At 44.1% G+C, this 16887-nt stretch overlaps 1 protein-coding gene across 3 annotated transcripts in view; it reads left to right on the forward strand.

Annotated features, from left to right (window-relative positions):
* Window positions 1-16887, forward strand: part of ARHGEF25 (Rho guanine nucleotide exchange factor 25) — a 1011938-nt gene that overhangs the window by 759517 nt on the left and 235534 nt on the right. For all 3 annotated transcript variants that reach the window (XM_069653604.1, XM_069653606.1, XM_069653607.1), the window contains one exon: window positions 15068-15172. In XM_069653604.1, coding sequence (XP_069509705.1) covers window positions 15068-15172 — 105 coding nt within the window. The remainder of the gene's footprint in view (window positions 1-15067; window positions 15173-16887) is intronic.

The following is a 16887-nucleotide window of genomic DNA, read 5'->3' on the forward strand; positions in this document are numbered from 1 at the left end:
TGGCATCCCTTGGCATTTTCCTCCTGGGTTCTCATGAGCACTTGCCCATCCATGCTGCCCCTTCTGTTTATGCACTTCTCTCACTGCACAGTTCATATCTGCATTTACACGAGCACTGTGTACAATGTGTTTGTATAAGTAAGGCAAAAGCAGATGCAGAAGATTGTTAAGTGGCGCTTGGTGTGTGGAGGCTTAATATGGGCACAGGGTTATATGTACAGTTTTTGGAAGTGATTAGTGGATGGATGTGTGACTGTTTGAAAGCAGGCATTGAGGAAGTGTTACAAATATAACATAAAAATGGGTAGAAGGGCTGCACTGTGCAATCGTGTGCACGTTCCCTCTGGGTCTTTTAATGATCCATGGACTGGAAAGGGGAATGTGCAGACCGCGGTTATGGTCCTTATTGTATGCTAGTGAAAAGTATTTGGGACAGAATATTGTTTCTGTCCTTTTATATTTTTCTCTAGTATACATTTGTCAATTGTTCCCTTCATCATAACACAGAATGCTAAAGAAATGTTGGAGAATCTTATTGGGTTTATCTACTTTACTGAGAAATGCAAAGTAGATGGAGTCTATAAGATAATTCTTTTTGTTCTATTTTTTAACTGTGAAAGGTGGTTCCTAAAAGAACCTTTCTTTTTGGTGTTTTTTGATATTTTTGTTTTTCTTTGCATGAGAGGTTAGAAAGTAAGGTGGGGAGGGAAATTATGGAAGAGGCACCAACCACAAATATGGAGGGGCAGGTGGACAGGGGAAGATGTTGCGCATGTGTTACATCTACGGTAGGGGGCAGTGTTTCTCATGCTCCTAGATTACACCTTCAAAAGCACTTTGAAATTGCTCCCCCCTGCAGAGTGTTGCATTATATAAAGAGTACTGTTGTCTTTGAAAGATATGGATCAACAGCCTCTTTTATCGTTTGCATGGTAGCTGGTGGGATTTTGTGTACCACAGAAGTAGGCTCTGTCGTTACAGTATTGGTTGAGGAAGATTAGGTGTAGGAAGACAGCCTTCTACTTGCTAAGAAAGGAACAACCTTTCTCAGAGCATTCTGGTGGTTGAATTTGGTGTGTCAGCGCATGGAGGTGGTCCCATAGGAGTACTGTCCAGTTAGTCCTAGACGGTTGCACTCAGTGCATTTCACCTTGGTAGACTTAGCCTTTTGTACAACCCCAACAGTGGTAAAGAACTGCCACACCCATGATTCTCTCTGGGTGCTAGAGGTAGGCACTTCTTCTACTTCATCTTCTTGGTCCTCCTCATTGTCTTTTGAAGTACTGCACTTTTTGGTGTGTAGGTCCTCAGGTGGTGGTGGCAGTGGCGGTGTTTCTTGGGGAAGAGGGTTGGCAATAGCTGATGCAATTTCTAAGATAAATAGCAGTTTTGCTAATATTCTTCCAAGTATGTGCTTTATGCCAGATTGTTAATGGATAATGAGTAAGAATAGGTGTAGGAGCAGGGCAAGGGTACATATTGAGCTTCAAAGTTTCTTGATCAGCTGAAAATGCATTTCTGAACTCTTCGTGAAGCACAGACCCATTTGCGAATTGTGGACCCGTTCGCGGACATGTCATCATGCCGTGCGAGTTTGCGTGGTCACGTGACACTGTCCAAAAAGTCTGCGAGGATGTCAGACATTCGTAAACATTGATGAATACAAAAAAAAGTGGAAAAGTTACAAAATGTGTTAAAAATGATACTAGAAGGTGGGAAATTGCAGACCTTTAAGGTGAAACTTTGCTAATTGGACAAAAATGTTGCCATGTTGGGGTAAGTATGATATTAGTAAGTGGTAGAAAATGAGGGTGCACTGGTAAAAACCCATGAGATTCACTGAAATAATATTGTTAAAGGGACTTTACGGTTAAGTTGCATTAATGAAAATCTATGAAATTCAATGAAAAAACGTTGTTAAAGGGGCGGCATGGTTACAAGTAAAACCAAAACCCCCCAGAAAACTTGCCAGTTATGGTATTTAAGGCGTGCTTATTGCCCCATGTATGTGTAAGTAAAAACAAAAAAACTAGCCTAATCATGTTAGCAAACAAAAACAAGTGGCCAGGTATGTGATGTCATCAGTGATGTCATCAATGACATTTGTGATGTCATGGATCATGTCCTGGGTGTTTGTTTTAGCAGTGCACGGTGGTGGCTCGAGTTATGGTTTGCTTAGCTTACCATAACTGGCGAAATTCTGGGGCTTTTTGGTTTTACTTGTAACCATAATATCTCTTTAACAACATTTTTTCATTGAATTTTTATTAGTGCAACTTAACCATAACATCCCTTTAACAAAGTTTTGTCAGTGAACATATATATATATATATATATGTATATATAATATCTCTAAACTTGTGGATGAGACTTTGGTCTCTTTTGTGGCCTCGTTACCATCATACTTGCGGGATACCAATGATTTCCTGAACAAGATAAATGGCATCCCATGGGAATCTTCTTTTGTGTTCACCACACTCAATGTGGTGTCCCTTTACACTTCCATTAAACATGCTGATGGTCTACGAGGTTGTGAGTTTTTCCTCAACACAAGATCTATGAATTATTTTAAACACAGCAAAATGATTCTATAGATGATCCACCTTCGCCTTACCAATAACACTTTTCTGTTCGACAAGGAGTTTTATATACAACTACAGGGGACGGCTATGGGCACTACATTTGCCCCTCTATATACCAACCTCACTATGGGTTGGTGGTAAAAGTGTGTGGTCTGGCACCCAGAGAACAGTGAATACACAGACAAGATAGTATTGTGGCTGCATTGCAGGGATGATATTTTCATCATATGGGAAGGCACTGCAAAAAAATGGCTGACTTTTGTAAACATTTTAAATGTGAATGAGCTGAATACAAAGTTCACAGAAAGCCACAAAAAGACTGCTTTCATATTTCTGCATATTCTTGTTAAAGTGTAACAAGGTGAATTGATAACAAAACTTTACAGAACACCCACCAGCTCCAATACACCTCTTCACGCTACAAGTAACCATCCCTCGGCCATCAAATGGAGCATACCATATGGGGAGTTTATTAGAATTTGAAGAAATTGTTCCAAAATTGAAACTTTTGATACAGAATGTGCCATGATGATATTGATATTGATATTTCATTTCTATCGCGCTCGTACACAAGTGTTTCAGAGCGCGACAAGGCAAGGGAGGGGAACAGGGGAGAACAAAACAACAATCTTACTAGGCCCAGTGACATTGAGAACGCACAAGTGCATGGGAAAAACATTCCAGACTCATAGGTATCCCAAAAAAGTCCTTGAAAGGGCATATATCAAAGCCTGTGAAAAAGATCGGAACTCTCTTCTAGTATCCAACCCCATAAAGAATAAGGTTTCAGATGACAAAGAGACACGCCTCATTCTTACTTAAACTGATGGGTCGAATGACATCCGCCATGTCATTAACAAACACTGGCATGTGCACAAACGAGATGAACATTTGGGCAATACCTTGGGCGAAATTATCACATTACCTTTCGCAAGTCCATGACCCTCATTACGACCCTGGCGTTGGACCATGGTGTTATTAGCACCATGGTCCATGCCGGTAACTTACCGACTCCACCATGGCGGAATGGGCAATTACCGCCCCATTCTGAGGTTGGCGGGGCGGTAATTCCCCATGCCGCCATGGCCCTTCCCCATTCCCATTTTTGCCCCATAGGGCTCAATGGGAATGGGGAAGGCGCTAAGTACGTACGGTGCCGCAAATTGCGGCACCGTACTTAGCACCAAGGTCCCTTTGCGGGTTGGTTTTTAATGCCTGCAAAAAGCAGGCGTTAAAGTCTCCAAACCGCAAAGGGACCTCGTAATCAGGCGTTAAGGGTTTAATGGCACCGCCACCTTTTACGGCGCCGTTAACCTCTTAACGCCTGGGTTGTAATGAGGGCCCATGTCATTAAAAGACAGTTTTGGTATCTAGATATATGAGCCTGATCGCTAGCACCATACCCGAGTCATGGTTGTGCAGGAACACCCCAGATTTTTACAGATGCACGAAATGCAAAGCGTGGCAACATGCTACCAATGTAACAAGGTATCTTTGGCCACTGACATCAATATCAAGTCTAGGATCATCTGTAACACAGTCTATGTGGTCTATGTACTTATATGTCCTTGTAAAAAATGGTATGTGGGGAGTACTATTGGCAAATTAAAACTTAGAATACTTCAACATATACATTCTATCAAAAATGTAGATCCCACATACCCCATGGAAGTACATTTTAAAACTGTCCACGCAGGCAAACTTGATGAGTTTGCATTTTCTGGAATACACTCTGTCCCTGAATCAACAAAAGGGGGCAATTGAGAATTGCAATTAAGAGAATCATAAAAAAAATACATATTGGACTTTGAGACAAAAAAAACAGGGGACACAAACTGGACGAGGAATTATATACTTTTTTGGGCACATGAGTTATTATCCATTTCTTTGATACATGGACTTATGGCCTGGGAGTGGATTAGAAGGGTTGGCCTCCCTGGCTCCATCCCGTTCCTCTCTTTCCCTATTTGATTTCACTATGTTTAGATTCTCTCTGTGTATTGGTTCTTCTTCACTCTCTTTCCTTTTTTGCTACATCTATGTCTATTATCTGTATATATTGCCAGTTTTTGTATCCATTCAGGGAGGCTATTCATTTTTGTTGGAAATTTTTTGGACATTGCTGCTTATAAGATACAACCTAGGCAATTTGTGTTACATATTCACTAACAGTTTTATTATTCTTCTATATATTTTCTCTCTTTTTCTCTTATATATTTCTATATTGGAATTTAGATACTTTCATGATTTTCAGTTTGTTTTGAGGGAAACGCATGTTTTGGTCTTATGCAATGTGTACATTGGTGATCTGGATATTGATCAGTATACCATGGTCATATACACAATATCCATTTTAGATTCACTGTTTTATATTTTACATTTGCACTTGACACTCTATTCTATGGCATTTTAGTATTATTGGATATTGGATGGCATTCTAAGCCATTTCCAGTCAGACTTGTGTTTTATGGTTCTCTATAACATAATCAGATGTTGCTACAGGTTTACACATTGAGCGGATAACTTAAGTGTATGCACTAAGCACTTTACTATGCTGTGGCACCACATATATGTTATATTTCTAGTACTCTGTAGACCATTCTACACTCTGCACTTTATTGCTTATTTGCACATCAATTATGTATGATGCACTTTATTGTGAGCCATATACTTGTACTGTACTGTAATTCTTGTTAGATTTGTGATATGTGCTTTTTCATGGTATTAACGTTTGTTGCTACAGGCACACACGTTTTATCCATGACTTATATGTACGCACCTTGCACTTTATGAGGTTGCACTATTGCACATACACTATGCATTTAACATTATGCTCAGCATTTTATGTTTTGAACTTTATTGCCTATTTGCACATATCCAGCAATGCACACTTTATTTAAAGCCATACCATTGCACTGAATCGCACTATGCGTTTTATTGTTACTGAGCGTGTATTGTATTGCTTGGGCAATTGCTTCCACATTAGTTTCCATCTACCACTGTGGCTAGCGCAATATGGGACACACAATGTGCATATTGTATTGTATTGTGTTTATTAGAGCATTACAACGTCTTTGTTCACTTATTTCCATATATCTGTGCTATGATCGTTAGAATCGATTCTGTTTGTTCGTTACATCAGTACAAAGCAGTTTGGTTGTTTGCTTGTTTGTTTGTCTATAGAGCTCTTACTAAGTCTGACACTACAAGATGTCTGACTATTGCTTGGCTAGCAGTATATGTACCACAGAGTTCACAAGAACTGTCCTTGTGTCACTATAGAGCAGATACTATTTACATAAGTCCTATGTTTATGTTGTTTTCCTCAAACATGAACAAGCGGTTTGCTAATTGTGAAGTGCGTCGTTGCAAGCTTCTCTCTGTCAATGGCATTTACATTAAAATAATGTTCAGCTGTGGATTCTGTGCGCTCTCCCTGGACGAATCCTCACCAAACTTTGCAAAAAGTATATGGTCCTCTCTGAATTTCTTTGCAAAGTTTGGTGAGGTTTGGTCCGGGGGGGGGGCAAAGTTATAGGGGGCGGTCCCAAGATTTCTTTTTTCCCATAGACTGAATGGAGAAAATATTTCCGCCACACCTACAGCCCAAACCGCTGGACGGATTTTCACCAAATTTGTGGCAGGAGCGGCAGCTTGATCCCAAAAGCGTGCTTTTGTAAATTTGGTGAAAATCCATCCAGTACTTTTTTTTTAAAAAAAAAGACCAAAAAGTGGGTCTAAACAAATTAGTGAAATCTATGTCCGCTCCGCGGACACACTTCCCTGTTCGCTCCGCGGACAGGACACAGATTGGATAATTGGCTTGCGTCATGTCCCCGGACACACAACGTGTTCGCTGATTGGTTGGAGTGAAGCGTGAGGTGCGTCCGATTTTTGGAAACGCCCGCCATCTTGGATTCATGGACAGCAGCCGGTGTCCGGGGACATCACAGTAAAAACATATTAAAAAACACAACATTGCACTTCTCAAACTTATCAAATAATCTCTGGGGAGTTGAGGGGTGATGAGGATGGGATGGAATATGGCTGCAAGAAGCAAAAGAAATGGTGTTTTTCACTGCGAAAGTCTGCGAACGGTTCGGATGTTCGTGAACAGTCCTGTGAAGTTCGCGGACACCTATGCATTATAGGGTTGGTGAAAAGCAGTTCTTGGATGGCTTATAACTCTGGCGCCACTTAATGAAACTGCATTACATTTTGCAATTATATGTCTGTGGGATTCTGTCAAGAGGGGGCAAAATTAGAGGGGGGTCTCAAAATAATTTAAAGGCTTATAAATGAGGTGCCATTTGACAAATCTACACTTAATTTGTCAAACTGATATACATATAGATATAAATGTTTTTGTGAAGTTTGGTGGGATTTTGTCAAGAGGGGGCAAAATTAGAGGGGGGTCCAAAAATATTGTAAAGGCTTATAAATGTGATTGACACTTTTGAAAAAATAAAACATGGGTGGATTTCCAGCAAACGTGTCTAAGGAGCATTGAGAAGGACCTGAAAGCATGGTTTTGCAAATGTGTCTGTGTTTTATTTTTTGACAAGTGTCATAAAGTAGGTAAGAAAATAGTGATATACCTTTGGTGACTGAGGTGTAGCCTGTGGCCATGGCAGTGGCCAGATTGTGCGGGTCATGGAATAAGGTCATGATCCGGACAATTTTGCTACTAGCCATAACCACGAAGGACAAAACATTGGGTTAAATTGGCCATGTCCACCTGGGACTGGCTTTGTGCTAAAGTTATTCGAAATTGGGATAGATTTGAAAAGGAAGAAAAATGTGCTTGTGGTAATATGGTCATAGAGTTCTCTTTTTGCCGTCTGCAGGCTGCCATGGAAAGCCCTGTATGGAACCCTCCCTTCCCTTTCCATCGTGGCCATCTTGGAAAAGGATTTTCCTTCCCTCCGGCGTCCCGGTGTAGGAAGAAAATGTCACATTTGTATGTCATCTTTGATGTCCTGGGTTTTAGTCTTAGCATTGCACGGTGGTGGCGGTGAGTTATGGTTGCTTAGCTTACAATAACTGGTGAATTTCTGTTTTTTTTCGGTTTTACTTGTAACTATAACGTCCTTTAAACAAAGATTTTTCAGTGAACTTCATAGGTTTTTATTAGTGCAACTTAACCATAACGTCCATTTAACAAAGTTTTTTCAATGAATTTCCTAGGTTTTTATTAGTCCAACTTAACCATAACGCCCCTTTAACAGAGTTTTTTCAGTGAATTTCATAGGTTTTTATCAGTGCAACTTAACCATAACGTCCCCTTAACAAAGTTTTTTAATTGACTATATATATCTTGTCATAGCAAGGTTATCTTCTCTTATTTTACTCCGAATCAGGATGTTGGCAAAGCATTCTTCCAAACACCTTCGCTAAGAATATCCTTTTATCAATTGCTAACTACTTCAATACCTCGTTCCAAGGTTTAATGCGTCACCTTCCGCAACCCTTGTCACAGGGACTCCTCTCATAGATACACCACTTTATCACATGTTCCCACTTTATACAGACAAATCCCTCCCATCTTCATTTGTCACTGCAATGCTCTTATACTTACATCATCCGTGGATCGACTGAGGCCTCTGGTTTCACTCCTCCCCCAACCGGTCGCTCGCCTTCACCCGGAGGGGCACCTCAGTGGGGTTCAGGGTAGGATTCTCACCAAGGGGCCTTGTGACAAAAATCTCAAGGTTCACGCGTGATTTTCCTGTCTCCACGGGTTACTCCACAGTCCTCAGGCTCGCGACGGGAAAGAGTCGACCATCTGGGGGTCCTGGTGAACCATCTGGGGCTTCTGCTATTATACAATGGATGTCCCGAAATCCCAGCCCTGCGCAGACCAGGTAGGCCGGGAAATCCCGGGCCCAAAAACAAAAGAGGCAGCGTAAATGACAATGACCTGTTCTTATTTAGCAATTGTAAAAACAGGGAAGCAGTTAAGCACACAAGTCTCAAAGTTCTCTAACTTCATAATGCAAAACAACAGTTTAAAAGGCATTAATACATCACTTCTGACATCACAACGTTATCTGGGTTAGTAAAACCTAATGGAAGGTGGGATTGGATTAGTTGTATCATATAAGTATATAATCTATAGGGGTCAGCATTCTGATTAGCTCTATCTGATGGCTCCACCTGGGACCAGCTCCAAATAGATAATGGTGAATAGATGTCATCTCTACACTAGCTGATTGGTTAATGCAACTGTTGCAAAACAACATAATTTGAGAGCAATAATCAATTGGCATTGGCTTCACCAACCTTGATTCCTTGTCATCAGCCTCTGAGCATCCATTTATGGCAGGGGGATCGATAATCAGGTGCCAACTATTCCAATTATAACCCACCATCTCTGATTTCCTAGGCCACGAGCCAGGCCTTCTGCTTTGAAAAGAGTTATATCTCATATCTTCTATTCATGGGAATTTGGAGGATTGAAGGTCTTGTTTTCTCTATGTCTGGAGTTAATGAATAGCCCTTGTCCTCCAATTTCTAAGTCATGTGTGAGGAGACCACGTTTTGAATTATTATACCCAGCTTTTACCAGGATTTTACCCTATTTCATTATGAGTGCCGTTACCCTCTCTGTCCTCTGGATACTTGTTTGATCTGTTCTTCTCTCAGTATTAGTCTTAATTAAGGAGCACCTGGTCCTTGAAGGTTGTCTGTTTCTTTATTTGATCTGAGAGAAATATGTCTTACGCTTGGGAACTGTTTTTCTCATGTGCTTCTCGGTACCAGCCCAATCCTCCCTTTTCCTTGATAACCTTGGTGAGCTTGTGCAGCTATTGTCCAATTTCTTCATCTCTGTTCCTTTTAGCTAATTTAGCGTGTTTGTTTCTCCTACAGTTTTGATGCTCCTTCAAGCTCTCCCATTCATTTGAGCATGGTAGTGCTGTCTGTTTTATCCAAAATGTCTGCTCTTCACTGTTGCGTTTCTGCATTAAGCAAGCATTACGTGTGTTCCTATGGATCTTGTGTTACAGCGGGTATATTCTAGTATTTGTTTTCTAGTGTCTATGGAATACAATGTATTCTCTTCATGTATAAATGCAGGTTGACCTAATGTTTGTGTAGCTTTGTGATGAATGTATATCTGCTTCGTGTCTCGTGAATCTATGTGTGTCAGAAGTGTGATGATGTCAGATGCTCTCGTTATTCTCAGCTACAGCATGTCCATGTATGCCAGATCTTGCATGCTCATCTCTTCCTCGATCATTCGGGGGGAAAGTCAGATAGGGTAGTCTTAGTGAATAACGCCTTTTGTGTCTGCAATATGGCAGTGGAGGTAGGACAGTTGTCAAGACCGATACATTTCTCTAATTTATGCGATATAGAGGCTGGGGAGCAGGCGACATCATGGGTGACTCATTCATTTGTCTCTCGACACAGGGTTGCCACCACAGGCAGGCCATTTGCCCAACAGAGATGTTCTTTGCTGCCTGGTGAAAGGGCTGCTTGCGGGGGTCAGCGCCTCTGATTAAGAAACAAGAGGCGAGGTTAGTGCACCAAAAAGTATGATAGCAGTGCGCCCACCTCTCCCTTTTTGTTTCTTAATTGCTGATGCCGACCCATGCAGGTAACAATGTCACCCCACAGCGCCACGTGGCAAATGGGCCACCTGCAGGGGGGTCAGCTCCTCTGCTTAAGAGACAAAGGAAAAGGCAGGTGCACTACTGTAAAACTGTATAAGACTGTAAAAAACAGCAGAATGCGTGGCGGCATGCCACAAGATAAGGCTCCCAAAGGGCCACAGTAATACAGGAAGATATGACACTGTTCAGGCATTGAGAATTTTGTTGTGTATTGTAACGCAAAGCGTACCCTTTATAGTGCTAATGGCCACCGGTTTGACCCGTGCTGTGACAAGTTGATGTGATGTCTTCCAACATTACCTCCGTTTGCTGTGGAAACCTTTGTTGACATCTTCTAAATCTGGCCCTTCTCTGCCTCCCACCACTTTTTGGGAAGACTGCATTTGGTTCTTTCAGAGCTGGTTAATCTTAGAGGAGAGACCTATCCGGCCTTCCCTCTCTTCCTGGTACGCCAGGTGCTGCTTATGTCCAAGGCCATTTCCCCTTCCTGCCAAGAGCTGTGTTGTCTTCTTCCAGGGCTGACTTCTCAACTGTGTCGACTCATGGTCGACTGCGATCTGGCTTGGCCCTCTTCTCTTTTCACAGCAGGGTCACCGCCTTTGTAGACACTCTGTTCTTCTTGAGTCAGTTTGCCCCTCTCAGCAGTAGCTCTAAAGTGCTTTAAGCTTCCACAGTGGGAAGTATTAAAGAGACAGATTTCGACCCCTCCTTTCAGAAAGAGCACAGATACATTTGACAGATTTCATGTACAGCTGTACAAGATGGCTTGGATATTTAAGAACAGCAAGGCATCACAGAATGCAGCCCATGGAGCTCCGTCCCACACTGCAATGACTCACAGCATAGGGGGACGCTGGGACGCCGCCACACTCTCTTTTGCCTGTATTAATTAGTTGGAACGAGGCGCTGTCACTGAGTTCCAGAAAAGACACCCTGCTGGCTTCCAGTCCTGCCTGGAAGTTAGGACCTGGCAGAATTCAAGTGACTCATTACATCATTCTTTAATATTTAGCCAGAACTTCCGGGGCTATTTACATGGAGTCTGAGCCATGCTGCCAACGGAAAGTTTCATCTGTGGACCAGGACATGCTTTCAACTGAAAGTTCTGTGTGTGTCGATCTTGACAAACTAGCAGCTACAAGTTCTCGCTGCAGTGCATGCCATGTGGTCAAGGAGACGTTCCTTGCCGGAAATGGACAGTTCTACTGTCTGAAGTACAAACTATGCTTGTTCCCGCTGGGGCATCGGATGCCTGCTCTCATTGAAAGGTTCTCTGGGTGTGTTCCCAGTGCTGGAAATGGAAATCCTTTGCTAGGGGAACCCTCCCCTCCTTGGAGGGGCGGTGCAGTGGGGGGCAGGGGTGGGGCCGATGGACGTGGCCCCAAGCCAGATAGAAACACACTGGGCCTCAATATAAACATGGCGGTCTGGGAACTACGGTACCGGTAAGCATACCGGTACCCTAGTTCCCGGACCGCCATACTGCGAGCTGTGCTTGCCGGTGCCTGCCAGGTCTGACCTGGTGGGCAGAGCGGCACCCGCGAGCACAGCATGTCGGATGCACCGCCAGCATTCAGAATGGTGCCGGTGCATCCGGCTTCCCCATTCCCATTGAGCCCCGTGGGGCACAAATGAGAAGGGGGGACTGACAGGCACTGGCACCCGGCAATACAGGAATTACCTGGTCTGGCAATGTTGGAATTGCCTGGTAATTCCTCATTGCCGGGTGCTGGAAAAAATGTAACTCCGGCGGCAGCCGTGCCTGTTTTACAGGCACGGCTGCCGCCGGGATTATAATGAGGCCCAGTATCTCTCCATAGAACTCAATCTTGACTATTTGCATTAAAGCAAAGAGCATTATGGGAACTTAAGTCTACAATTTTGAATTTGAAACATTTCTTATAGTGATTCAGTGAGAAACCCTTTTACGCAAATGATGGACCTTAGCCTCTGCTGTTTTGCGTCATCACAATACTCCTTATCCTAAGAGATGTCTGTACATTTCAGGACATATATACCAGTTTGGACAGGTACAGCACTGTACGAGTTTGTATTCAGTCTCCCACGTAGAGCCTTTTGAAAAGCGACGGGTTCTGGGAGTGTCCTGTGTTATTTTAAAACGAAGCCATTCCGGAACAGTTTATTTTTAATATTAAAGTATAGGAACAGTGAAACCTAAGAAAGAAAGGTAGAGGAGCACCGTTCCCGACCGCTCCTGCCCACTTGGACCACTGGGTATGTGCTGACCCCGCCTTGTCCACCTGATTGCATTATCCCCCGCTAAGGGACCTCGGAATAGGGTGGTAAGGGATTACCGGCACCGGTGCCCTTACCGGTGCTGGTAATCCCTTACCACCTACCTCGTAATGACCCCCAAAGAGTTGTGGAATTAAGGGCACACAAGGTAAAGTGCAGCCATCTGAACATGGGCAGCACAGACAGTCACTGGGGACAGCAAGGCAAGGGACCTCTTTGGGTCTCGGTTCAAGCGGCGCTAGACTTCAGGAACCCACAAGGGTCTCACTGTTGGTCCTTTGGGGTCGCAAGATGTAAGGGGGCAGGGGAGGCGGCTGGGGACGCTGGCCCGCACTGACAGTACCACGTGTCCTTCCGCAGATATCATGGGGTGCAGCTCCCCAGTGGTGCAGAATTCAGGGGCTGCGTGGGTCAGATTTTACAGGTTAAGGTGACCCACTGTTGGGTCTGTATTTTTTAGTGCTTCTAGAAATATCCACCCTCTTGTTTTTTAGAATTACTCCCCTTTCACTCACCTTTCAAAGTAATGAAAGGAAGAAAGCTCAGTAATGTTTATTTTTCAGGAATACAGACATCTACTGCTATTGTCCTGATGGAACATCTCTGGTCTTTGTGTCTGCTATTGCCCTGCTGGTACATCTCTGGTCTTTGTGTCTGCTATTGCCCTGCTGGTACATCTCTGGTCTTTGTGTCTGCTATTGCCCTGCTGGTACATCTCTGGTCTTTGTGTCTGCTATTGTCCTGCTGGTACATCTCTGGTCTTTGTGTCTGCTATTGCCCTGCTGGAACATCTCTGGTCTTTGTGTCTGCTATTGCCCTGCTGGTACATCTCTGGTGTTTGTGTCTGCTATTGCCCTGATGGTACATCTCTGCTCTTAGTGTCTGCTATTGCCCTGCTGGTACATCTCTGGTCTTAGTGTCTGCTATTGCCCTGCTGGAACATCTCTGGTCTTAGTGTCTGCTATTGCCCTGCTGGAACATCTCTGGTCTTTGTGTCTGCTATTGCCCTGATGGTACATCTCTGGTCTTAGTGTCTGCTATTGCCCTGCTGGTACATCTCTGGCCTTTGTGTCTGCTATTGCCCTGCTGGTACATCTCTGGTCTCAGTGTCTGCTATTGCCCTGCTGGTACATCTCTGGTCTCAGTGTCTGCTATTGCCCTGCTGGTACATCTCTGGTCTTTGTGTCTGCTATTGCCCTGCTGGAACATCTCTGGTCTTTGTGTCTGCTATTGCCCTGCTGGTATAGGTCTTTGTGTCTGCTATTGCCCTGCTGGAACATCTCTGGTCTTTGTGTCTGCTATCGCCCTGCTGGTACATCTCTGGTCTTTGTGTCTGCTATTGCCCTGCTGGTTGCTATAGCCCTGCTGGTACATCTCTGGTCTTTGTATCTGCTATTGCCCTGCTGGAACATCTATGGTCTTTGTGTCTGCTATTGCCCTGCTGGTACATCTCTGGTCTTAGTGTCTGCTATTGCCCTGCTGGTACATCACTGGTCTTACTGTCTGCTATTGCCCTGCTGGTACATCTCTGGTCTTAGTGTCTGCTATTGCCCTGCTGGAACATCTCTGGTCTTTGTGTCTCTGAATGATAGATGAGGGCCCTCTGGTAGCTGCGGTCACTCCCCAAGAGCATAGAAACGGGGGCCTGGAGTCCACCTTTTCTCTTGGACTAAACTACCAGTACACAAAGCCACCAATACAACACACTTCAGGCAGTTAAGTCAATAGAAACGAATTCTAGCAATTTAGAAAATACCCACAGGTTTACACTATGCACAAAGTACTGCCCACTATTATTTACATAAAATGACGTCAACAGTTAAAATGTTTCAAGATGATCCTCAGTGCCAGTTGATCCCGAATGGATCCAGTGTATTCTGGACGCATCCTGAGCGTGTGCCACACTGACTAATACACTAACTTTTCCGACAGGAATTCTGCCGAAGTATTTTGGTTCACCACAATCCCGCCGACAAAACTCATCGAAAAATAAACAGGGTTGGGTTAAGAGGTTTAAAGGGGTAGAGAGTGGCTTGAGGTTTGGGGACTAGCACAGAGAAAGGGGAGGAATGAGTGAACCCCCCCACCCAATAAAAATAAATAAATAAAAATATGAGTTTTTTTGGGCGGAATCCCACTAAGAAAAATACTTTGGAAGAATTCCTGTCGAAAAAACAACATAGAGCCGACTTATGTGTCTCTTCTCCTCTAGATTTGGAAACTAACAGAGCGAGAGGGGGCATCCTTTCAGTTAGTGGGTACCTCTGTGGGCCAAAGCATTCCCAAGCAAGAGCCCTTCCCAACCCACAGAACGCCAAGGGAGAATGGGGAAGGCATTCAGAGAGATTGCTGGGAAAGGTCCCTCCTCTTTTCCTTATCCAGTCTGCACATAACACTGTGGGGACATAAAGTGCCCCGCCCCCCAGGGAAGTAAGGATTCTATGCCCCCTTCCCAGATGCAGATGCCTAGGGCGGGAACTAGTTCCCACAGTATCCCATGCCCAAGCATTTCTCCCTATCAGCACCATGTTAGTGCTCATGCCGTGCGCCACCGCACCTCTGAGATGGAGACATTTTACTAACCCCAGGACCTATTCTTCTCTTTCTTTGCAGGGATGGAAAGGACATACCATCTCTGGCGGTGGTGGAGAGCGCCTCCCCGATCTCACCATCCTCAGCGACCTGCTACAGGGAGGTGCCTCGGAGCCCTACGTTAAGGTGAGTAGGATGCCCTCTTCTAGATGGTTCATGAATTACCTACTGAATAATAAGAGTATTTTTTCTATTTTCACTGCACATGCCGCTCAATGTATAGCTTTTAGGTGCACCTCAAGCTTTTCGAGGATGCCTGTGTTTTTCATTGTTACTTCTCATCACCTGCTTTCTGCAGTAGAATGCTCCCCTCTGTCAGCCAGGAACAGAACATGGTGGTGTTGAGGTTTAATACTACAAGTCAAAGCCAAGCTCGGATTTAGGGAACTATGGGGCGGATTTCTGAATCACACCTCGTATGAAGACAGTAGGTGCTGTGATACCTTGCAGTGAATAGATGCGTTTTAATACCCAAATACTCCCATGTTCACAGACCTGACCCCCTTACACATCACACCGAAGGAAGATGGTATCATACTTCTGGTTCCATGTATTGTGTTAATCCACATTGTTGGCTAGTAGCTTTGTTGTATAGATTGTTTCGTTTTTCTCTATGGCTCCTTTTCTTTTTTCAAACTTTGTTTATTAAACTTGGATTCACGTCATGCATGCACAGGTTGTTACCAATAGATACATGGGACAGTGCAAATTACATTACACATGACAGAACAGTACACATGGTGGCACGCCACTACAATAATAAAGAGATGAGATGGCAAACCTTAGCCTTGGAGAAGTTCTACTCAGCTGGTGATGCTTCAGCACCCGGATCTGGACACTGCTAGTAAGTAGGTCCTCAGGGGGGCCCATATGTCTCTGGGACTTGTCCCTGGACCTACCAATAGTCTATAGTCTTTCTCAAGTTTGCTTGCCCGGGTCAGACCATTGGGCCATGTACGAGCATCCGGGGGAGGAGTCTCGTCCACCGCATCAATATGCATTTCCTAGCCACTACCATGCTTGTAGTCAATAGTTTCCCACTTGAGGCCGGGGCCCCTGGAAGCCACCCAAACATGCAACGTAACAGATTGCCTCCGACATGGGCGCTCATCACTTTTAGATTTGTCAAATAGAGCATGTTGAGCCGGCGTCAAGTATACCCCGTGAAGGATTTTCAATTGAATTAATTGCAGGCCGGTATTAAACGCTCCTTTATGTGACCTAGAGCACATCCTAGCCCATTGTTTATCAGTGAATGAGGGCCCAGCGTCCCTCTTCCACTGCGCCATTACACTTGAGCATCACTTTGGGGGAGTCCTGTTGAATCATTCTGTCAATAGTGGACACCACACGCCTGGCAGATGCCGAATGAAGAATGTACTTCAGAATTGGTAGAGCCGGGAAGGTAGGGGACCATGCTTTAAAAGCGGCCCTAATATGGAGATACTGAAGACGTCTGCTGAAGCGCCTGACCCCCATTTCAGTTACAAACACCTTCTGTGACACAAACTCCTCCTCTTGGTATAAATCCCCCATTGTGCTTATTCCCAGTCCCCGCCAATCATTCTCCAATGCCTCATCACAAGTGGGGCCAAGACACTCAATCCTCCAAAGATGAAACCCCATGCATGTAAATGGATGAAATGTGCAATTATCTTCTACTTTCCTGGATACCAGAACCCCCTGAATGGCATTCAGGCATACTGAACAGTTTTCAATATGCCCGTGAGGGTACAGCGGCGAGCCCGCCATCCAGAATGAAACAAAGTGTAATTGGGCTTCAATTAAATACAGCTCCATGTCAGGTGCTCCTATGCCCCCCTGTTCCCACGGGAGAACAA

This window comes from Ambystoma mexicanum, chromosome 3q, assembly GCF_040938575.1.
Source record: "Ambystoma mexicanum isolate Mex_15411 chromosome 3q, UKY_AmexF1_1, whole genome shotgun sequence".
NCBI lineage: Eukaryota > Metazoa > Chordata > Amphibia > Caudata > Ambystomatidae > Ambystoma > Ambystoma mexicanum.